Source organism: Pseudonaja textilis, chromosome 2 (genome assembly GCF_049901715.1).
Source record: "Pseudonaja textilis isolate UNSWEBS1 chromosome 2, rPseTex1.2, whole genome shotgun sequence".
NCBI lineage: Eukaryota > Metazoa > Chordata > Lepidosauria > Squamata > Elapidae > Pseudonaja > Pseudonaja textilis.
The window spans coordinates 211,018,388-211,043,113 of NC_141991.1; the positions used below are offsets into that span (position 1 = coordinate 211,018,388).

The 24,726-nt window shown below is 33.5% G+C and overlaps 1 protein-coding gene across 9 annotated transcripts in view; it reads right to left on the bottom strand.

Moving 5' to 3' along the window:
* Positions 1-24,726, bottom strand: part of FER (FER tyrosine kinase) — a 129,555-nt gene that overhangs the window by 21,668 nt on the left and 83,161 nt on the right. For all 9 annotated transcript variants that reach the window (XM_026719707.2, XM_026719697.2, XM_087926986.1 and 6 more), the window contains 4 exons: positions 23,779-23,835; positions 21,568-21,683; positions 21,084-21,178; positions 4,235-4,358 (listed from right to left, as the gene is read on the bottom strand). In XM_026719707.2, the coding sequence (XP_026575492.1) occupies positions 4,235-4,358; positions 21,084-21,178; positions 21,568-21,683; positions 23,779-23,835 (392 nt within the window). The remainder of the gene's footprint in view (positions 1-4,234; positions 4,359-21,083; positions 21,179-21,567; positions 21,684-23,778; positions 23,836-24,726) is intronic.

Here is a 24,726-nt window from a genome sequence, read left to right on the forward strand (position 1 = left end):
CCAAAATTGAAGTGTAATGTATATAGTCAGCCTAAACAGCATAAGTAGACTGCTATTTTGAGAAAGTATTCATTGGGTTCAAATATTGTAGAAACATATAATTGAAAATCTGCCCGTGTACATAAGTAATAGAACAAGTGATTCCAAGGCAGAAAGAAATAGAAAGAAAATACCATTCTAGAGAAGTTGCCCATTAATAGTCTTGTGATATTCTGTTCCGTCAATGCCTTAAATGGTGGGGAACTAAGCACTACTATAAATAATATTTATATAGACAGAGAGTGAAAGCTGAAGAAGCAGATGATAAACAAGTGAAATATATATAGATTGTGTGAAATGTTTTGTTTACTGAGAATTTAAAGGAACATTTTTCCTTTCAAGCTTTTGTTTAATATTATTTAAGAATTTTCTTTTAAAAGATATAAAACTTATAATGTTGCAGTATCAGTATGACAAGTGACACTGAATTTGTAATAAACGAAATGGCATTGGATACTATTCATTGCTATAAAAGCTTTGGTGGATGACACTATGAAATGAATTCTCTGCTTAATGTCCTTCAAAACACAGAAGGCAGCTTGAAAACATTTGTTCAAATAAAAAATTTACAACAGGACTTTGGAATCTTCCAAATACTCCATATTTCTTGAACAATATAGTTATACTCAAAGATATTCAGAGAGATAAAAATTATCTCTTCTTGCTATATCTGTACATACAAATGTAATCAAAGTATCCGGTTAATATAAACTCTGTAAAAACTATTTAAATATTGCCCTTTTGAAATATTATTTTATATTTGGATATTCAAAATTATCAGTGAATCTGAAATAATTATGTAAATAATTAGTTTGTTATGAATTGTATAGACAGTCCCAATCTGTTATAATTCAGAGTGGTTTTTGTACGTATTCCCCCCTTTTAGCATTATGTTAACTCTGCTTGTGTATGTGTGTAAATGACAATTCAATTATGACAAATGCAAATATGTTGCCTATCTTTATACAAGTTTTTGAGGATTTATCAAGAAAAATATGTATGTGTTTTCTCTGTGATTTGTGTATTCTCTGTGAATTGTGATTTATCCCTCCCTTCCCCCAAACTGGTGTGTTGAATTTATGTGTTACTGTTGTATGGCTGCACTGGGAGTTATAAGGTTTGCATATACTATAGTCTGAGTCTGATGATCCATAGACAGACTGGAGGGGAACTTAGAATGGAGTTGTTGGCATCATCCCAAGCTGTTGCCTCTCCCAAAGGGATGCAGTGGGAAAGCTTTTTCTGGATATGTTTTCTTTATAGTTCCTAGCAAGATCCAGCCTATTTTTGAATTCAAGCTTTCTTCTGTATTTTCAGCCATCACATCAAATTTGATTCTGTTCTGTTCTTTTTTTGGAGAAGTATCTTGCTGATGTGCAAGTCTTAACTTTCTAGAATGAAACATTTCTAACTGAAAAGAAAATCTGAACATTTCTTCAAAATGCTACTCTTGATGTAGGTTATACTCAACATGACTACCATCTGTTACACAAGATTTTCATACATAACAAAAAATTACGTCATCCGAATCCCTTTCAACTTGTAAACATTCTTCCTGAACTGTATGTCTGAAACTAGTCCACTTCAAATAAATTAATGTACAATGACTTAAGCACTTGTAATGTCTGAGAAAAAAGTATGTATACGTGGCAAGTCAGCAACCATTCATACAATCAAAACTGCATTTCTTTCCAAATCCACCATCATAACAATGACTATTGGGTCACTTACAAACACAAAACCAGGTTATGAAACATTTCTTTAAATATTAGATCCACTCATTTGCACGGTTTAATTACATGAACCAGCCTTCAGGTGTTGTTTTCCATAAAATATTACACTGTAGAGCTGTTCAGCAATGCGACATTGCCTTGGAAAGACTTTCCTTAGCTGGAGAGGTTGAAACAGGCCAGATAACCTATCACAGATCTTCCACCAAGCAGTGGGTTACACTAGATATCTCTAAGATTTAACCCTTATGTTGCAACCCTTGCATTCTGTGATTTAGAAATACTAAAATTGAGAATACAGACTATTCTTAATAAAAGTTAAAAAAATACGTTAAATGTAAATCTATAAATATCTTGCTTCCTTGGGTGCCTGAAGCAAATGGCAATTTATTTCAGGTATCTAGAGGGAGGCATTTTTAAAATGAAAAGAGTAAGTTTGAGTAACTCTAATAAAATATTTTATTCTATGAACAACAAACATTCTTGTTTGGATATAACACAAAACAGTTTTATGAACAATTCTAGATAAGCCTGGAGTTTGTGCTCCTCTTCTTTCTACTCTGCAGTCATAATTGAATGAATGAAAAAAACTTTCTAACTCACCTTAATTTAACAGATAAATATGTTTAATTATATTAAATAATATAAAATAAAATAATTTAATTTAATATGACAAACTTCAATAACAGTTTAGCCATTGTTTATTAAACAAACTAAGTTAAAGGCACAGTATTATTAATTTGAGTTGCCTTGTGGAGTGGGTGCTATAACAAATTTCATAAGAATTAAACAATTTTTAACAATTATAACAGAAGGTACAAAGGGAGAGAAAAGGCCTAAATTGATAGGAAACAGCGATGTATTCAGCAGCATTATGTATAGATGAGAACATGGGTAGATACATATGAAGAAAATTATGATAGCAAAATAATATTTATAAACCCCACATCTTGGTATGCTACAACTGAGATATATTCTCAGATTTACCTATTATACTAAAACAATTTTAGTATAATAAATAAAAATGAGCTGTAGTGAACTTTGGTTCCTAATTCTTTATATAAATGAAGAGATTCAAGAGTTTTTCATCTTATTCAAAAATGCGGAAATTTAACTTACTTAGAGCTACTTAATTTCATCTGTAGTTCAGTAATTTGGTTTGTCTTAAACTACACATAGTAAATGTTATTTGATAGTGTTGCCAGGCAAAAGAAAAAGGGAATTGGAAACAAATGCATGTGACAGGTGCTTTTTCTCCAATGGCTCACAACTTGGTTTTCTCCCACTTAATACAGGTAAAATAACTAAGTGTTCAAATGGTGGAGAACCATGTTTGCTTAAAACTGGGTCCTTGGAAATTTCTTCATCAGAGAAAGTGGGTGGGCTATTTCAGTTTATTTCTCTGAATTAGGAAAAATGTTTCTAACTATATCTCAATAGCAAGATTCTGATGATATCACTATTATTTGTCATGGTATGTTCCCTTATAATTTAATGGAAGCATAGGACATTAAATAAGCTGCAGGCCACTGAAGTGATTGCTGCACAATGAAAGAAAGAGCAATCTGTTCATATACTCTGTAAAATAGTACAAGAATATCACATGTCATCCATGAGAATTTTTTTTTAAAATGAAAGCATTTTTAAATCCTCTTTCACTACACTGACAGAAAAATGAATGCAGGATAACTTCTCTGCTCTAGCAGTACTATCTGAAGAACTGTCTGATGATGGGAGCACTAGATAGTTAATGATATCCAACTACTAGCTAATTCAGAGTTGGGGGTGGAGGTAAAGCCTGGCATGAAGAGCTTTTGTGAATAAGTGATTATTCTGACACTGAATTGCTGCATACTGTCAATGTAGCATCTGTAATTATTAGGGAAGAGAAACTGGGGTATGAAGGCATAGAATTGCCTTGATTTGAATGGTAATCGTTTGAAATATGGGTATGAAGTGCTAATTAGATACTGAGTAAATGCTGAGATGCAGATGCTACAGGCTTTCATTCTGGTTAGATAACAAGTGAGTGGGACTCCTGCTGGAATGTGTCTGAGCATATTCCTTCTTTTCTTCATGATAGAAGGAAAAAACCTGTTATTACTAACAAAAAATGTTTAGCAGGATATGAATCTTTAGAGAAAAATGTGAACAATTGGAAACTATTCCATCTTCTGAAGCTGTATTTGTTTCTCAGATACTACTTGAACCCTCTAATTTAATGGGGCACCATTTAACATTAAATTGGTTCTTAGCAAAACTGAAGCTATCTATGATCTCTGAGAACTGACCAATTTGATATACTGTATATTACCTGATAGAACAGGATGTGATTGATTTAAGTATGCATTGCCTAAAGCCAAATGAATAAATAAAGTAAAATAAATATATGAGCCTGAGATTTTATTACAGCTCATTTATGCTTATGTATTTTATATTAAAAAGGTCACATGACTTGTTCTTACCTGTGTATACAATTTTTAGACTCAAGATACGCCATCCCAGCAGCAACATCTAATGAGAATTTCACCAACTGTTTGGTTTTTAGCTCATCCTTTTTCTTTCTTAAAAAGGAAAGGAAATCACCTCCTAGAGAAACAAACAGATAAGCAATGAGACATGACAGGGTGATATTCCCATTTATCTCTCATTAGTGACGCTTGACTGAACAGGAGGCAGTATACTCTCTGCTTTGCTTTTCAATCAATCTGATAGTTGAGTAAAAATAATAAAAATATCAATATTATAATTTAATTAATACTAAGGTTCTTCAAACTATTTTATATATTTTTCTGTTACAAGATGAACTCCACACATTGCATAGAAGACTTAAGTGGAACCCTACGTGTGTGTGTGTGTGTGTGTGTGTGTGTGTGTGTGTGTGTATTCTATTCTGCATTCTCATCATTGAATTTGATTCCAAAGTTAGTTCAATTCACTTAAAACAATTTACTGTAAGCTACAATAACCACAGGACATGCCTACTATCTCTTAGCTGATATGTAAGCACTTACTGGAGAAAATGCTCTGCTGGATCATTATTCTGATTATTGGAAATGATGTGTGCTATTTACATGATGCAATAATAACTCCATTTTTAAGAAGGGCACAAAACATTTGGGAAGTTTGCATTAAAGTAATCCATAATAAATAAGATGTGAAGGGATGTAGGAAAATGCAATGTACAGAATGGGAACTTGACTACTCATGAAGTTAAAGGCTTACAGGAAGGCAATGTACTGGGGTACAGAAAGAATATTTCTCATATCTACCTGGAAACATCATGCTATCTGGAGTTTTTTTTTCCTGCAAAGTATGTGTTCTAATCACAGATCTATGATCCTTCCTATTTTACCAGGATGCAAAGCTCACACAGCTATTTTCATTTGAATTTGTGACATTGTATTGTGGCTCTGTACAGAACACATTCTCCCTTGGAGGGGAGTAAACTTGCGTGCCTAAAATTTATTTGCATTTTTATCCTACTGCATTCCCTGGAAGCATAGTAAGATCAGAAGGAAAAAACTGATATGAGAATTAACAAATATAAGTCAGGGTTTTATTTTAAAAATCTGTTTATTAATATATAATATATGGAATTCAAGGTCTTATATTTCTTAGCCCCGGGATAGATCACAGCAGGGGTAAGTAAACTGTAGCTTATATAGGGTTTCCAGCATCTGTAGAGCTCCTAACATTTCCTTTCTATCTTATTTTACACCTAAGAAGTAAAATAGTCTTCAATGAGGTTCAAGGGTCTTATTTTACTTAAACTACCAAAAAAGAAAGAATTATAATTATTTATAATTAATAATTCTTATAAATTATAATTTTTATTATTAATTATAATTTTTATTATTAATTATAATTTTTATTATAAAGAATTATAATCCTAAGAGGTCCCTAGGGGGCGTGCATAAGCGCACCAATGTGCCTACCATCCCTGTCCTATTGTTTCTTTTATTTATTTTTTATTTTTCTTATATGTATCCATGTATTCATAACTATGTTTTTACTTATACCTATTATCTTGTAAGCAATTGACAAACCATATAAATAAATAAAAATAAATAAATAATTTTAGGTGCCATATCTCCATGTTCTGTGCATCACCCATAGGGTTCAAAATTAAATTAGAAATGCATTCCCAAAAAGGAAAAGAGGTGCCTACCCTGCTTTAAAAGAAACATCCTTTTAGCACATTCAAATAAATATACATATACTAATACCGGTAGGAATTAAAAAAAACCCAGCATAGGCATTATTTTATTGTAAGCTACATTAATTCTCCTGAATCTAAATCAGGTAATTTTTTAATACAAAGACTTGCTTTTTAACACAAAATAGAGATATGTTTATTATATGAAATCATAAACAACTGCCTTCATATAAAACTGATATGAGTGTGAGAGGGATTAGTTTAATTACCAAATCCTGAGATTTTTACCAAGTGTTCCAAAGAACCAGGATTCCATACATTGAAAGACTCAAGAGGTGATGACTTAATTACATGGTGTTTAGTTAAAGCATTCAAGAAAACAAACTGCCCTATTAAACCCTTCGGTTGTTTTCTCACCTATATTGCCTACTACAGAGTATATGGTTCTAATTTATGACTCCAGTAAAAATGCTATCACATTTATGAATCAGATTGAAAACACTGGAGAGTAGTAAATAAAATTCAGCCCATCATTAGTCACTTAATAATAATAAAATATATCCAAAGTGCTTTTACATAGCCTCAAGTGTGTAATTATGTGCTTCTTTAGAAAATTGATGTGAAAATAAATATTACAGTTGTAGATTGCATTTACATAAAATATTTCATGCTCCAATAGCCACAAACATGGTTATAGTAAAGCCCCTAAAAATAAGTTATACATGGGATTAGATGAATTTATTTATACAAAGATTTAGCATCTCAGTAATATACTCATATTACTAAAGGTGATTTATAGTAATTTAAACAGCAAACTAAATCAGCAAAAATAAAACCTGATGAAATTAGGCATAAGGAATCCTACACCCACTATCTTGTTCTTTGAAGATAATAAACTGAGGCATTCTTCTTAAGCTTTTGCATCAATCTTGCTGAAAATTTTCCCAAATCACCTTAAGACCAAGTTCTATTTAAACCAATTTTGCAGAACATTTTGAAATATGTTTTTTCTAGTAAATAATACTACATCTTCCTCATGTCCTGAATGATGTGGTCATTCTAGAAATAATGGGGTTTCTATGATATTCCCTTTCCTCTACAGCTCCCATTGCCACCATCCATTGTGAAGATTTTTGGTGAAATGAGAAATGTGGAGTGATATAATCAGCAAAATATATTCTCCTATTCAGTCAAAAGAAAAGTTTCATTAGATAAATAAACAAATATGATAGTCTTGACAGAAGAAGCCATAATTTCCAAATAAGTCAAATGCACTTGTAAGAAAGAATTGGAAAGTTCCTTTCAACTTTTTTTCAGAGATTCATCAGGTTTACTTTTCAATTTTAAAGAATTAGGAAAGGTATACAATATAAAGAAAGGGTGAGCAACAATTTAGTAAGCCACTCCTACATCATCCCACCCAACTTAAGTCAATAGGAACAGTGCCTGCTACTATGATGGCTTTTTTCATTAAAAAAAATGAAGCAAAGCAATCCAAACACAACTCACAAAACAATAACCCATTCTCTTGGACAGATAGAATATGCTAAACAATTCTAACTGAAGTAGCCAATTTGTTCCAAGAATACAAACTGTTTGTCTTCAGCTTGAAAAATTCAAAACAACTATTTCAGTGTTGAACCATTTCACATACTTCTCAGCAGCAACACAGACGAACACTGGTACTCAACCTGCACTCTCAGGTCTAATCAACCTTTGTGCTCCAATTCCTCTTACTACAAATAAAAGATGATTAATTATTAATATGTTGTGTTCTGTCCAACTAGCCAAGACTCCTGAATTCAGGCATGATACCATCAGATAAATTGGTCAGCATATCAGCTTGATAACTGTCCATAGGGAAACTAGCTACAGACTCTCAAATTCAAAAGAAAGCAGACAATCTGTAAAGAATGGAAACTACACATAACTAAAAATCAGCCTGACTATTGAATGGCTTTATTAGAAAAATAAAGCAAAAAAGAACTAAGTCTGAAAGAACTAAGTTCCAAGCAGCATATATGAAATCAATGGAACAGAAATATTTCATTCTCTTTAATCATGTTGTGTTTTATCACATTTCACATCAGACTATCTTTTGTTTATGCCATAAATAACCTAGAAAAATAGGATTTGCAGGATATTTAGCCAAAGTTCATTCCTTTTAACTTGCTGAAAAGGCAGCCTAAAGAGAACAGTGTTTGAAGATCTTAATCAGTGCCCCTTCCATAATTTTAAAAAGCCTTTTAAAATAAGTTTTATGAAGATTTATATTGCAACATATAAAATATTATATGCTCTATTCCATCACAAAGGAAGTGTTTAGGTAAAGAAAAGGGTAATTTACATAATCAAAGTGCCAAGTACAAGATGTGATACCAACTGCTATTAAACCTTGATTATGTTCATCACTGTGACATGAATTAATACCTAATTGCCTATCCTTTAATATAAAGGGATTATTCTACTAATAAACTCAGACATTTATATCAACTGTAGCAAAAAAATTTGCAGTCCATCTTTATAAGGAATAGGGCACATTAATACTTCAGACCTAAGCTAAGAGGATTTCACTAGAGCACTTTCATTCCATATCGCTAGCTGTGATTTTTTTTTTTACTGCCCTCTGGGAAAAAAGTTTTAATACTATCATCATGTTACATTTATTGAGAATATATGTTAGGAAAACACCACCATCAACAGTATAACAGCAAACAGTATAAACCTGAAATAGACTATGTAGAACAACAAACTATATTTGTTTGTGAAATGGAAATAACTTGATAGAAGAAACAAACAACCTCTATCAGAATCTGAATTTAATGACCTAGGCCCAATCTGTATTATAGTAATTCTATTCATGGAGCAAGGTTTTCTATCACACTGCAGATCCATGAACATACCTGACTGGGGGTTGAAGTTTGAAGTCCGAAATGGTTTTATGCATGTTATTTGCACATATACACAGGGGAAAAGGGGATGAACTAAAATCAGTGATACTATATGTTATATAAGCTGAAATGTTTTTCTCCTCGCACAAGGGACTTTTGAATTAAATAATCTACATTTTACCAGTATAAACTTACATATGGCAGGCAAAGCAAAAATCAAATTATCTGTCTGAAGCTGCTAGAATTTCAAAAGGTGTTGCAGCTGAACTTCCCTTCCCCCACTTCTCTATCAAATATTGCAGTACGTATCTTCTAATATTGTATGGTGTGCATATCATAATGTTGGACTAACATCTTTTAATTAGCCTATGTTCTACTTAGAGATAAGTTAAAGGCCAAAGATACAGCTGGATTCTTACCTTTTCAGGCGGAGTTCTATTTGGCTAGCAGAACTTATCTTTCCTCTATTTTCCTTTTCTGGATAGCTATTTAGAAAGGATAGAAGTCCCTCAACCCACTTCATCTTGGAACATATTCAATCCTGCAACTCACTCTGGGAATCAAAGATGTCCTAGAACACTATGAGTGTCTTCAGCTCCCTCTAATAAACAGTATGATATATTGGTATAATAATGTCCAGTTCCCCTCAGGCTCAACAACCAACATTATTTATCAACTGGACCATAAATATTCAGAAGCCAAGATTGTCAAGCTTCATCTTACCATCAGCCAAGCTCTTCTTCCTTTCCTCAGAATTTCTCCTGGGTTTTTCCTTTCCCAGCTTAACTGTTCTTGTTTTTCTCTTCTGTAGATAAATCTTCCTAGGGAAACCTAAGCTATCAGCTTAAAGCAAAACATTTGGTGTCTTGGCTGCTTTTATGACAGACTCACAGAGAGGTATGGTGTCCTATGTCACAAAGCATATATTTAAGTAAATATAATTAATTTATTTTAATGAAGATATTTGAATGACATGTTTCAGCACAAGTAGTTGGCCATGTGATATAAAACACCCTTATATGCTCTTAGAAATGAAACATAATGAAGTTTTATTTGGAAATCATACCTTCAGCATTACATATATTTACCCTAATTTTACCTCGCACCAAGAAAGAACTTAACACAATGAAATTGCATTTTCTAGACCAAACTATTTATTATTTTATTTTATTTGTTTGTCAAACATGTTCAAGATAACAAGTATAGGTATGAACATAAACATGAACAAAGGAAGTAAATACAGATAAATGGGGACAGTAGAACAGGGACGGTAGACACTTATGCATGTCCCATTTAAGGACCTCTTAAGAATGGGGTGAGGTCCAAAGTAGACAATTTGATTGGGCAAAATGTACTTGCTTTTTCAAAACGATTTTTAACTATAGAAACAGTATTAAATGCAGTTTGCATCTTAAATGTGGCAATGAAATATGTTGTTTCTCTCTAAAAAACAAAAATTCTGTGAGATAGAATGCTGGACAGCAGGATGAATAAAGAGAACAATAAGGAACCCTAGTGATGCAGTGTTTAAAGTACAGTATTGCAGACAAACTCTGTCAGCAGCTTGGAGTTTGATCCATTGGTTGAGTCAGCCCCCCATCCATTCAAGGTTGGTAAAATGAGGATCCAGACTGTTGGGGGCAATATGCAAATAACGCTTACATTACAAACTGCCTAGAGAGTGTTGTAATGTGCTTTGGAGTGGTACCTGTATATAAGTCTAAATGCTATTGCTAATAAAAAGTACAAGGAATTAATATACTAGTCCTAAAATGCAGAGATATTAGATTCACCTATTTAATTTAGTAATAAACAGAAATGCATACCTCAAACTAATGGGTGTCAAACTTGTGGTGGCATGTTGCTGTCATGTGACATTTTGCTATGTTTTTTCCCTTCGGGGAGCTAGGGTGGGCATGGCCTGCGTTTGACGCATCTGGCCCATGTGCCGCCAGTTTGACACCACTGCTCTAAATGGATTTGCTTTGCCAGGTAGGACTCACAGAAGCACTCAAAGAAAAAGCTTGCATACCTGGAAAATAAATCCTCTTTATTTTCTCTATTGATCACTTTTCTACTAAATTACATGTAAAATTGAAGCTTGTACAGTATTTTCCATTCTATTCAGCTGCCAATTGTTATCCAATTTCATCAATTCTCTGACTGCTGAAGTTAATGGGTTCCTACTGTGGATTCGGTGTCAAGTTCATCAATTAAATGTTATCAACTAAAATTGGTGACTAGGAAACTAGAAACTCTATAGACAACCCCTGAGTAATACAGTATGTACAAACTAATCTACACCACATGATTCTCTGTACAAAAGCAGAATTTCGCTTCAAATGTGGAACCTTTTGTCAAATAGCAATAGCATAAGAAAGAAATAAGAAAAATAATAAAAACAATAACATATGATTGTATATTGGGGCTGTAAAAAGCATTTGAAAATGGTATTTGCAATGAGCTATCATTAAAATAGCTACACTGTTTGCAAGGTTTCTGTCGGCAATTTAAAGAAATTCCCAGGTCTATATGCACAGCCCTACCAAATATTACTTCATAAAATAATGAAAAAAGAAATCCTGTGAATATTTTTGAACTTGTTAAGATCAGAAATAGTAATATCGTTACAATGTTGCAAGGGGCCACAGTCATGGGAACACCATGTCTGACTTTCCCTGATGGTTTTCTACAAAGTCAATGAGGAAGGCTGCAAGTTGTTTTTGTCCATAATACCCCACTGCCTGTCTGCATATACTCTGCCAGCCCTTCCATGTCTCTCTTTAACTCACACACAGTCTGCGCTGGGCCTCCAAGCTCGCTCTGGCAATCCATGATTCATACACAATCTGCTCTGGACCTGCCAAGCCCTCCCCAGCTTCCTTCAACCATCTTTATGGGTTATATGTGCCTTTTTAACCCTTTGACAAATGGTGCAGTGATGCATAGGATCTAGCTGTTAACAGATAACTCTGTATTTGAGATAAATGAACTGTTAAAAATGCTCAAGAATCTTCTTCTCATGTATGGCTGACGAGTCCTCTTCCTCTACCTGATGCTCCTCTTCCGATAGAAAGAAAAATTATTTCCGCAAGATCACACATTTGTTTTTCGACAGAAATATGAACTACTGAAGTTTTCTAGTCTGTGCTTGAATAGTTTAGTTATTGAAAAGAAAAGAGAACAATTCTATTATTGTGTATGTGCTTTTGTCCCTATGGATGTTCATTCTATTGCATGTGTTTTAAAGGTATGCATTAATTTCTCTTAAAACTTGGCAGATTTCAGACTAATTGGATCTTTCTTTCTTTTTTTTTAATAACTGCAGCCTGGATCTACTAACTAGAGTCAGGTGTCAAAACATATGAATTAGTATAATTATTATTTATTTATTACATGTACTTAAAATCTATCTTTTAGGATAGAAATTGCCCCAAAGCAGCTTATAATCAATATAAACAACTTAAAATAAAAACACAATAAATAGTATTCAAAAGCAAAAACATTTCTAGGACGATTCCCACAAGGTAAGTCGTAACAATTTCCTTGTTGAGGGAAGGATCCAACTGGTCAAGCTTTCATGGTGGCTACTGGCTGCCTTTTTGTTCCTTCCCTTCTCTTCAGGGATATTTCTCACAGAGAATTTGGTAATAATAATCTTGAGAAAGTAGGAAGAAGAGTTTAGTCAAGCTGGCTTTTGTGATGTTTAACATTTTAAAAATCCACAATGTCTTTGAACATATTCTGAGCCTAAGAATTTGTTTTCAGTATCTCAACTGCATTGGGTTTCAACCTACAGGTGAAACTCAAAAAATTGGAATATTGTGCAAAAGTTCATTTATTTCAGTAATGCAACTTAAAAGATGAACCTAATATATGAGATAGACATGCAAAGCAAGATAGTTCAAGCCATGATTTATCATAATTGAGATGATTATGGCTTACAGCTCATGAAAACCCCAAATCCACAATCTCAGAAGATTAGAATATTGTGAAAAGGTTCAATATTCTAAGCTCAAAGTGTCCCACTCTAATCAGCTAGTTAAGCCACCTGCAAAGGGTTCCTGGGCCTTTAAATGGTCTCAGTCTGGTTCAGTAGGAAGCACAATCATGGGAAAGACTGCTGACCTGACAGTTATGCAGAAAACCATCACTGACACCCTCCACAAGGAGGGAAAGCCTCAAAAGGTAATTGCAAAAGAAGTTGGATGTTCCCAAAGTGCTGAATCAAAGCACATTAATAGACATTTATGTGGAAGGGAAAAGTGTGGAAGAAAAAGGTGCACAAGCAGCAGGGATGACTGCAGCCTGGAAAGGATTGTTAGGAAAAGGCCATTCAAAAGTGTTGGGGACTTTCACAAGGAGTGGACTGAGGCTGGGAGCTGGACACACAGATCCTGGACATGGGCTTCAAATGTTGTATTCCTCTTGTCAAGCCGCTCCTGAACAACAAACGTCAGAAGCGTCTTACCTGGGCAAAAGAAAAACAGAACTGGTCTGTTGTTTAGTGGTTCAAAGCCCTTTTTCCTGATGAGAGCAACTTTTGCATCTCATTTGGAAACCAAGGATCCAGAGTCTAGAGGAAGAATGGAGAGGCACACACTGCAAGATGCTTGAAATCCAGTGTGAAGTTTCCACAGTCTGTGTTGATTTGGGGAGCCATGTCATCTGCTGGTGTTTGTCCACTGTGCTTCATTAAGTCCAGGGTCAACACAGCTGTCTACCAGGAGATTTTGGAGCACTTCATGCTTCCTTCCGCAGACGAGCTTTATGGGGATACTGACTTCATTTTTCAGCAGGACTTGGCACCTCCCCACACTGCCAAAAGCACCAAAACCTGGTTCAATGACCATGGGATTACTCTGCTTGATTGGCCAGCCTACTCATAGAGAACCCCATAGAGAATCTATGGGGCATTGCCAAGAGAAAAATGAGAGACATGAGACGGAACAATGCAGAAGAGCTGAAGGCCATATTGAAGCATTCCTGGTCTTCCATAACACCTCAGCAGTGCCACAGATTGACAGCTTCCATGCCATGCCGCATTGAGGCAGTAATTGCTGCAAAAGGGGCCCAAACCAAGTACTGAGTACATATGCAATGCTTATACTTTTCAGAGGTCTGATATTGTTCTATGTACAATCCTTGTTTTATTGATTGCATGTAATATTCTAATTTTCTGAGATTGTAGATTGGGGTTTTCATGAGCTGTAAGCCATAATCATCTCAATTATGACAAATCACGGCTTGAACTATCTTGCTTTGCATGCAATGAGTCTATCTCATATATTAGTTTTACCTTTTAAGTTGCATTACTGAAATAAATGAACTTTTGCACGATAGTCTAATTTTTCGAGTTTTACCTGTATTTTTTTTAAAAAAATACATCACACTTTCTTCTTTAGCATCCTAATTTAAGCAAACAAATTCATTTTGTTACCAATTTGTCAATACTACTGTCAGATTAAAATCTATTCTAAATCTTTACAGTCAAAGGGGCAGCTTAATGTTTCATCAAATAATTTTAAGTGAATTTTTCAGTACTGAATACTATGGCAACTTGTTTGGAGAAAAAAAAAGTCAATGCAGGCAATAGCCACCACTATTTTTCTGTCAAAGTAATAACACTTATATTTTATTGCCTCTGTAAAGAATATCAGAAGAGGCTTGTATGCATTGAAAACCTCAGGCAATGATTTTTGACTTCATTTTGCAAAGCAGATTCATGAGAAGAATTAGGAATCCTCTTGAAATGTGGCATTTAATGCATTCCTAAAAAACTGAATTTTATATCCGAAGGGAAAAAACATGTGGCATTTCCGTTTAAGTCAGATATTAAGTATACTCGTGTACATAGCATTCAGGAACTGGCCTGTCATACTCTTTTGAAAAATATGATCTTAATAATTAAGATAGCAAACTAAGCAGACAGATGGATAGTAAACAAAACTACTGCTTCCCAAAAGAGAGACTGAATTCAGTTGTCCATGTGTGTGAGAAAGAGAGATATGAGATCATTAACTTCAGTATCTGGAGGGACTGGATCAGCACTAATCATTTTCCGCCATAAGTAGCTGAGTGAAAACACACAGAGAATATGGGCTGCTGAGATTTTTCTTCTCCCCGTATCAACTACATATACGTCCTACTGCTTTTTCTTTTACATGTACAAAGTATAGAACAAGAAAGAACCTCAATAAAAAAATGCAATATCATAACATTATTATAGGACCCTGGAAGAGAGCAGTTTTTGGTCTCCTCCCCTTGCCTCCCTGTTCATGTAGGGAAAACCTCAAAGCCATTTCCATTAACATAGTAATATTTTTTGAAGCAGCAGGTCTGGCAACGATCTGTTGCAGGCAGAAGGCAGGAAAGATCGGAGAAAAATCCTTCTCAGCTTGACAGTACTGAAAGCCAAAAGATATTAAGAAAAGGCTAAAAAGTGAATTGTTCTAAGCCACTATTATTCCACATAAGGATATCTTTCACTAATTGCATATCACACTTAAAAGCTTTGTACATTACTGTTTCTAAAAGGATTTCCCCCCCTTGCCCTCATCTTATGTGCACAGGTAGACAAAAGATCACTGCATTGGGTTTTTATTTAATAGGAAACTTCTCTTTCTACTGGTGCAACGTTTACCAGCAATCAGAGCCGGATTGAGGCTAAAAATGGAAATGATTGTTCTCAGGTTATGATTCAATTTATTAAATGCATTTTTGGACTCAATGTATTTGGTACTACGCTACTGACTACAGGGATACAGCTACAGTTTCAAATAGTAAAGCAATAAATAGGTATAATAAAAGTCAGCTGTATGACTGCAAGGGGGATGAAATGTTTTGGATGTAGGATAATGCTACCTAATGTTCACAAGATAGACAGGTATTTGCCTGACAGGTTTACACATTCCGATTCAGGCAGGATCTGATTAAAACATGGGTGGAGATCATGTTTGCAAGGATGTTACCCAAAACTCTTTCTGCTACTTGGAAAAAAGTGGTTTTCCCTTCAAAATAAGATAAAAATGGCAGATTCAGCATCTGGAAAGTGGAATTTAACCACCTCTCCTTTGCCTCAGATTTATCATAGAACGGGATTTTCCGGTTATAAATGGGCAAAGAGATAACATTTATTACAAGTTTATTCTATTCTGTGGAACAGGGGTCCCCAACCCCTGGTCCATGGACTGGCATCGGGCTGTGGCATGCCAGAAATGGGGCCATACAAACAAGTGGGGCCCCATCCATGGGATGCAAGCAGCATCCGAAACCATGCCCCCGTGGAAAAAACTCTCTCCATGGAACCAGTCTCTAGTGTCCAAAAGGTTAGGGGGCCACTACTCTGGAGGGTCTTTATCTAATTATTATTGAGAAGTTAACTATTGTGCTATGTTAGTTAATATTTTATTGTCTCTGGTATTTATATATACTTTGTAAGTAAATTTTCTACTTGTATGTATCTTGGAACTCTTCACAGCAAAATTCCTCTAAATTAGGAGAAAACCAACATCACCTGAAATTTATGAACAATTCTGAAAGGACTTTCAACAGATATGGGTCGGAGGAATTCAGTATGTGTAGTATCTGAGATCATTTTAAATGGATAGTGGCCTACGAAATGGCTTGGGGAGAAAGGTACAAAAAAGTATTACAGAGATATTTTCTTGCCAGGTTCTTCAATGCCTTCAACAATGACAGAGCTTCTAATGTGCTTCCTTCTGTGGAAAAGTTGGGACATCTGCCTTGAAAATACCCCATATGGAATTGTATAGCACAGACAAACATCAGCACAGGAAATATTTTATCACATTTTGTATTGTGTAATAAATTGCTTTATGATAATACTTACACAATATTTTATAATAGTCCTTGACGTATGATTTCAATGGAATCTGCCTATTATGACAGTAAGTCATAGTTGTAGTTAAGTGAGGCTGCCCACATGGTTGCCTTGCTTAACAACCAAAATCCTTTCTCACTGGGTCCACCTTGCATTTACTTCTTAACTGGTTGGGTCCCCAGAGGCTTTAGACGTGCTTGCTGTCCCATTGGGTCCCACACCCTCCTCTCTCCTATCACATCGCGGTCCACTTACTTTTTCCAAAGAATGCTTTTGGAAAAGAGAAGCAGCTGATCTGTCACATGACCTCCCTATACAGAGGCCATATGATGCCATCCAGGAAGCAGATGCCATTTTAGAAATGGCTTCAATTCTCAAAGTAGCACATTATGATCCTATCTAACTCACACCTGTTATTTTCATGATTCAGGAAGCATTTTTGCCCAAGGACAAAGAAAGCGGGGTTGGCTCAGGAAACCATATGTAGGAGAAGCTGAACCAACCCCCATCGCTTCCCCAGTGAACATAACGACTTCCTGCCTTTCCCTTGGCTAGCATGCATATTTGCGCCATGCTTCTCAGCAATAATAATAATAATAATTGTGCAATGTGGCAGAAAAACTGTAAGAATGTCAGCCAATGGGGAAGGTAATGTCTCACTTTAGGACACATTATATAGTGGTCTCAATTGTGATTGTAAGAAAGGACTATCTTGCACTGTCTTTTGTTTTTAAAAATGTTGACTTTTTCATTTCTGAGGATCTCTTTACTCCATTGAATCACTATTTGTGATTTTCACTTGTTCTTGACCCATTCACTCTTCCTTTGTTTCAATTCACATACACTGATTCAATTTCTATTTTTTTACTACATACACTTCCTAAGTAATCTCATCCCTACTGTGTCCAGCTCAATTTTGTTTCTTCTGACATACCCACTCTTATTTTCATATAATAAAGCAGGCAGAAATATGTTTTTATACACAGTCATACTTATTTGGATAAACATTCATTGTATACACACATACAACCACACATTCTCCATGTTTATGCACTGTCCTGTTTAACAACTGTTTGCAGTTGCAACAGTGATGTAGAAGTAACTTCTGACCAATCCTTTCATTACATCACAGGTCTGTAAAGCAAAGAAAAGTGCAGTTGCAGTTTCACTTAGTGACTGCTTTCTTAATGACCAAAGTGCTAGTTCCAGTTGTGATTCCTAAAGAAGGACTATCAGTAATTTATGTGCCCAAACACTGCATCAGTGTTTAGCTAGAATATTGAATGAAGGCTTACAAAATGCAGGCAATTGGAAACAAAACAAAAAGCTTTAAATACAAAGATTTCACTGTTTCCTACAAGAGTACTAAATAGAATAATCAACCACACAGGAGCTTTTGTTTTCATGGATTTAATGTACTAAATTCCAATTTAATCAATTTGTGTAATGTGCAAACTGAAGACCTGGTTCCAAATATTAGTGTATTTTCAATGTGATAATGTTATGACCATTCATCCTCTCAAGTTCTCATTTATATTAGAACATTAAGCATGAAATAAAATATCACCGCAACCAAGTAAATAATCTGGAACAGCACTTTAAAGTACCCACTAACACAACATCAGCAGTATTTTGAAGGATGAAACCAACAGGAATAAAGACTGAAATATTACGACTCATAAAAAGTACACTGGCATGATATTCATATGCATGTTGATACCAGAAAAAGGCAATGATTTACAAAGGATTAAATCTATATTACATTGTATGGAAACAATATGCATTTAAAAGGAATAAATTAACAAATATTCTATCAGTTGAAATATGATTCCACAGTTTCCTCCCTCCCTTTTTTTCATTGGCTTCACTTTCTCTAAGTTTAGTTTACATTGGTTTTCTACTGTTGTAATTAAAATTCTTAATAAAAATTATATTCAAAATTCCCAGATGCAGTACATGCTTGGTTTATACTGATAGTTTCGTACTCTTTTGTATGACATTTAATCTTGATTCCTGATTACATTTCACTTCTACTTGTGAAGAACTGATCTCTTGGTGTTGTTCTTTTTTTAATGGTACACTATTTTTAATAATACTGTTTTTTATTTGCAGAAAATTAGTTGTGCAATGACTTGTTTTTCATTCTGGAAATTATAAGCGTGAGCTTCTGAATGATACCATCTATATGCATTGCTTCCCATGACTGGAAAAAAATAGTTGGCTACCTAGTGCTTAGTGGAAGGCTAATTTTCAGAAATATAACTATGTCCCTATCTTGATACTCATTTTACTACTTTGTCAACCAAAGATACCAAATATAATCATAGAAGCTTTTTATATCATTTATTATCTTTTAATATACTGGGCTGACTATTATTAGTACACATTTTGAGATAGAGAATTTTAATGTATACTGGTTGCCTGAACATTTCAGGCAGGAATAGTAGACTGCATTGGAAAAAATGCTTTTGATAATAAACTATAATAAGCATATTCTATTGTACTAATGCTGTTGTAAATGAGTGCCTTAGACTATTTCACTGGGTTTGGGATTAAACTACAGTAGCAATGCAATCCAAAAATTAAGAAAAACCATGTTGGAATCATCTTATATGACACTAAAATATTTATCACATAAACATTTTGGGTCACATAAAATAAATTGAGCCAAGACTAAAAACAGTATTAAATAAAAATCTAGGTATAAAAATTATTAAATATATCAAATTAAGTCTATGAAATGTTGAACTCACTCAAAGAGACATTATGGATGTAACTCTACTTTTTAACCCGTTCTTCCCCTTACAGTTGCTATTTCACAATTTGCAATGGGTAGGGCAAAATTACTCTGCTGAGTTTATCGTCCATAGCCTCTAATAAGCATGTTTTTTGACTTCACTTCCAGAGGTGGTATTCAGCAGGTTCTGACCAGTTCTGGAGAACTGATAGTGGAAATTTTGAGTTGTTCGGAAAACCAGCAAATACCCCCTCTGATTGGAGATTTTACAGTATCCTTCCCCTGCCACGCCCACCAAGCCATGCCCACAGAACCAGTAGTAAAAAAAATTGAATCCCACCACTGCTCACTTCCCATATCATTCAGTTCCCATGATCTATTTCTGGGCACAAAAGCAAGCAATAATTAAATTTCAATATCTTGTTACTGTGCAACAGGAACAGTCCTTTCAGACAAAGCACTTCAGAGACTGGGGAATAAGACTTCACATATCATGTTTTTCTGATATCTCTGTTTTGCAGCTTTTAGTGTGTTCTTGGAAAAGATATTTGTAAAACATTTAATAAAGTGAAGCCAAAGATTTAAAGTGGGTAACTGTGACCATTTTAGGAAATAGAAAGAGTAGCACTAGAAGATTAACCTTGCTGTCTATTTTATTAATTTTGATCCTTTATGGATATTTTATTGTTTATCATACAATTATTAATTTTTAAAATTTAATTTTATAACCTTTAATGAACTATTTATCCGATTAAGGTTTTGATATTTACTATATCAAAACATACCTACTGTAGACTATTTTATGTATAGCCCACAATGGAAAAACTATATTAGAGTAAAACCTACCATCAGCCATCAAAGGTTGCTGCATCTAAATTATAAAATCATTTTAAAGAACTAAATGAAATATTTATCTTGTGACTTCCAATTCTTTTCTCTTCATTATATTAATTATTTTTTTTCTCCCCAGTCTTACAAAAATATGTTGTGCATAAATAAACATATACAAATGCAGTCTAGCAGAAATATAACCATTTATTCTCCAAAGCCTATTTTTAAAGAATGGGGTTTTGTTTGTAAAAAGGACATTAAGATTATATTTTGCTTTTTATCACAACATGCACATTGGTTGCAAAAGTATCAATTTTGCAACAAATTAACATTACAAATACAAATATTCATGCATGGAAAGCACCATGTGAAAAATATGGGAAAACAATCCTGCAATACAGCTTCTCTTAACTTTTAATCTTGTTTCTTTTAAATGAAGTTGACATATTAATCAATATTTCTTTAAACTTTTAATAGAGCTCATATTACAGAGGTATTTTTTACTTTTTTTTTTACACCATACACTCAATATTGCAAGTAACATGGATCAGCCAAGATTTGCATATCTCCATGTTCTAGAAAAATTTACAATGAGATATATTTAAAAGCTATGGTTTTGATACTACTTCCATCTCCTGGCAAAAGTAAAATATAAGTATGATTTTGAATTTCCTCAAGCCACTTTTATCTAATCCTTATAAATCACCATGTTTAAATTCCAAAGTGATGTAATTTAAAAAGCATAAAATGCATGTCCAAGACATCAAAATACAAGAGTGAGAGAAAGAGAAAAATAGAGGACAAATGGCATATAAATATATTATTTACAAATAATATTGTAAACCAACATTACCTGGAACAAGCTCCATCACAATATAAATAGGCTGCCTTTGGGTACATACTCCTATAAGCTTTACGATATTGGGATGGTCATATTGTTTGAGTATTCTGCAAAGAGGTGGAAAATTTCCTTACATCAGTGTAATATATTAATCTCTAAATGCTCTTTAATTTATCATAAGAAAAAAGTTAATTCACTCACATTTATTCTTCCAGGAAATTTAATGACTATCATTTTAGATATATCTTGCTTATAAAAACAGTAATGATCTAAACATATTCACTTTGTATATAGAAAAAATGTAGGATAATGTTCTCATTGCTGATTTCTCTGCCCTTCTCCCATCCTAGAGAGGCTTAATTCAAGTAACTTCTACATTATTAATAATGTAATGGCATAAACACTTTCAAATTGAAATACATTTTGAAGTGGGAAATATTTTCAGCCACTAAATGACTTTTTAAATTATATATTTTGGTATTTTTTTATTTCTTACCTGGCCTCTGATAAAAACTTTATTTTCAGTTCTTGAGGAAGATCTTCTTTACATGTTTTTACAGCAACAGGTGTTTTATCTTTTAATGTTCCCTTATAGACTTCACCAAAGTTACCCTGAAGTTGTAAATATTAGAAGTTGTCAGTGAAGAAAACAGTGAACAAAATCATATTCTAAATGCATAAAATATCAAAATATCTTAATTCAATGCATTCATACTAATTTTCTTATATAAGGTCATGTAACTTAATAGATAAGTTCATTTATTAAAAATGATATTTACTTCTCTAAGTAGGTACCATTTTTAATAGATGAACTAGTGCAGTGCAGCAGTATCTTCAGCGGACAAGGGAAGTCAGATTGTCATAATGTAATTGCTACACTTGCATATGCCTCAAAGGTGTAGCGTTCATATTTTAAAACTGTGGTATTTTCCATGTCATTTATAATTTTAGTATTTCTCAAAAGTGATCATTAAATTATCAGAACAGTGAGTAGTCAAGTAGGCATGAAGCTAACGGAGTATCCTTGGGCCAATCACACTCTCTCTGCCCTTGGAAGCAAACCACTCCTGAAATCTTGTTAAGAAAAATGTTGGGGCTGTCCAGGCTGTTGCAGGAGTCAACACTGATTCAAAGGCTTGTGCATTTGCACACATGCACACAATTATTGTAACTGTTGCCAGAAGATTTAAAAAAAAAATTAGGGTTAAGAATAATATAAGCAGATATAATATTGTTTGGAAGAATGCAACTACAGCTCTAACAATCTTCCTGTGTGCTTCCTTGTGAAATTAGATCATATGAAGAATGTGTATTCTTTAGTAGAAACTCCATTTATATTAAATTTTATCTCAGTTTAGTTCCAATGTTACCATCTTTTAAAATTATTTTAAACATATGTGTGTATTTGTACACACACACCCCTACACACATTAATAAATAAATAAATAAATAAATAAATAAATAAATAAATAAATAAATAAATAAATAAAATGTTCTGGTACTCTTGCAATTCCAAAGTACTGGGACAATGGGGTAAAATAAAAAATAAATACAAGAAATATATAGTATAATTTCTCCTCACGTCAGCATCAATACCCAAAAGGTTTGAGAATAATCACTTCAAATATAGCATTATTAAAACCATATTAGGCCTGGACATATGACTCTTCTTCGGAATACAAATAGCAAACTACTACACAAAGCATCAATATCAACTAGAAAAAAATGAAATCAAACCTATCTTTTAACACTGGTTCTGTTTCAGAGACCATAATTTTGCTAAATCTTAATGGAGTAAAACCCATAAAGCAATGTTTCTTAATATTTTTAAGATTACATAATATGCTTCTATATTCAAACATGTCATCTGTTCTTTTCTTTTTTAATAAACATAAAAATATTTAAATATATCATATTTTGATATTATTTACTTCCCTTGACATTTAATACATTTAATGAGTGCAACTTTATATTTAATAAGACAATAAATTAGTAATATTAATGGCATGTATCAGCTTGCACATGACAGAGTATTTCATCAGCATCTGGAGTAAGACATATTATAAGAAGTTTTAGAATTAGCATCCTTGACCCTATTCTAATCTTTCTAAGTTTTACTAAGTACTTTGTGAATTCAATATCTTTTTACTTAAAAAGTCATTTTCTGAACCATCATCCAAAATTCTTCAAGTGATTTTTATTGGTGACAATATCTTAATTTGAAGAAATAAGCTGAAGTGACAGTATTTTCAAGTTATTTAAAATAACAGCTGCAAAAAACTTTAATCTTCATTCCTATCATTTTATTTATACCATCATATACTACATATTGCCCTCCATGATCTGCACTGAAATCTGTTAAGAATCCCCACAGTCCAATCATGAATAGAAGAGACTATTTATACCTTAGGGTTGAATGGTGTGTGTGTGTGTGTGTGTGTGTGTGTGTGTGTGTGTTCCTGTGTGTGTGTTCCTTAGTTGAGTTCTCTCAACTAAGCTCGGAGAGCACCAAGGACCACATAGTCCTGTCTTCTCATGGTTTAGCTGATATTTTGCAAAGACCTCAAACTAAAGACACACTGGACATAAATTAAAGTAGGTGATCTATCATGCATTGAAAAGGCTTAATAGCAAATATGTATTGTAAGAAGTTTTCTAATAAGGTTTAATATTTAGGAGTTTCCCCATTGCTTTGATAGTTACTTACTTTGCCAAGTAATTCTCCCAGAATGACGTCTTCATGATTGAGAATCCATTTTTTATCCTGCAGCAACAGACATTAATATTTAATTTTTTTTTAAAAAAGCTAATATTTCTTATTCATATCACTGGCTTTCTTCCAGAAGTATAATTCAATGAAACTAGACAACCACATACAAAACGATAAGGACAGTCATGTGAAATCAGCTAATAAAATCATAGCAAATTCCTAATCAAAACTTTGGCTTGATATAATACCCATACAATATATCCATATTATCTTTAATATATGAATTCATCTATCATTTTTAAAAATTACAGAAAACATCATTAAATTTTATTATATTACATGTGAAAAGCCCAAATATTTATAATACTGATGAACTGTCTATATGCTTATAACAGCTTTATGATCTTGATATAAAAATTTCAAAGAGCCCTTTCAATAAATTTTACTTAAACAGCATTTTAGAGATTCTAGAAACATTTTAATCCAAACAAAAATTGCCACTGCTAGAAAGAGTTAAGCAAAAACATAATTACCTAAAAAAACTTTTGAGGTTACTGTTATCTTAACATTGTCTCTATATTTTTAGCTATGTATCTTTACTGAAATATCCCTTATGAGATCAGACCATGAAAACATAAACCAAGTATATCTTAGTTTGCATTGAAGAAACCAGCAGTGGAAAAACCAATATCTTCAACTCTTGTATGAGATCTTGAAGAGATATTATTGAAAAAAATCCAAAGTATTCAATTTTAAATTGTATACCAAGTAAATGGCAGAATTAATTTTGGATGCATTCTTAATATCCTATATAATTTTCAACAGCTTATAGATTGAAAGACAGATTCTATGGGTATGCGAGCTATCCCTGTTTTGATCATCTAATGAAAATGTTATATGTAAGACAGAGTAAAATATATGGCAGAGAAACAGATATCCAGTAGA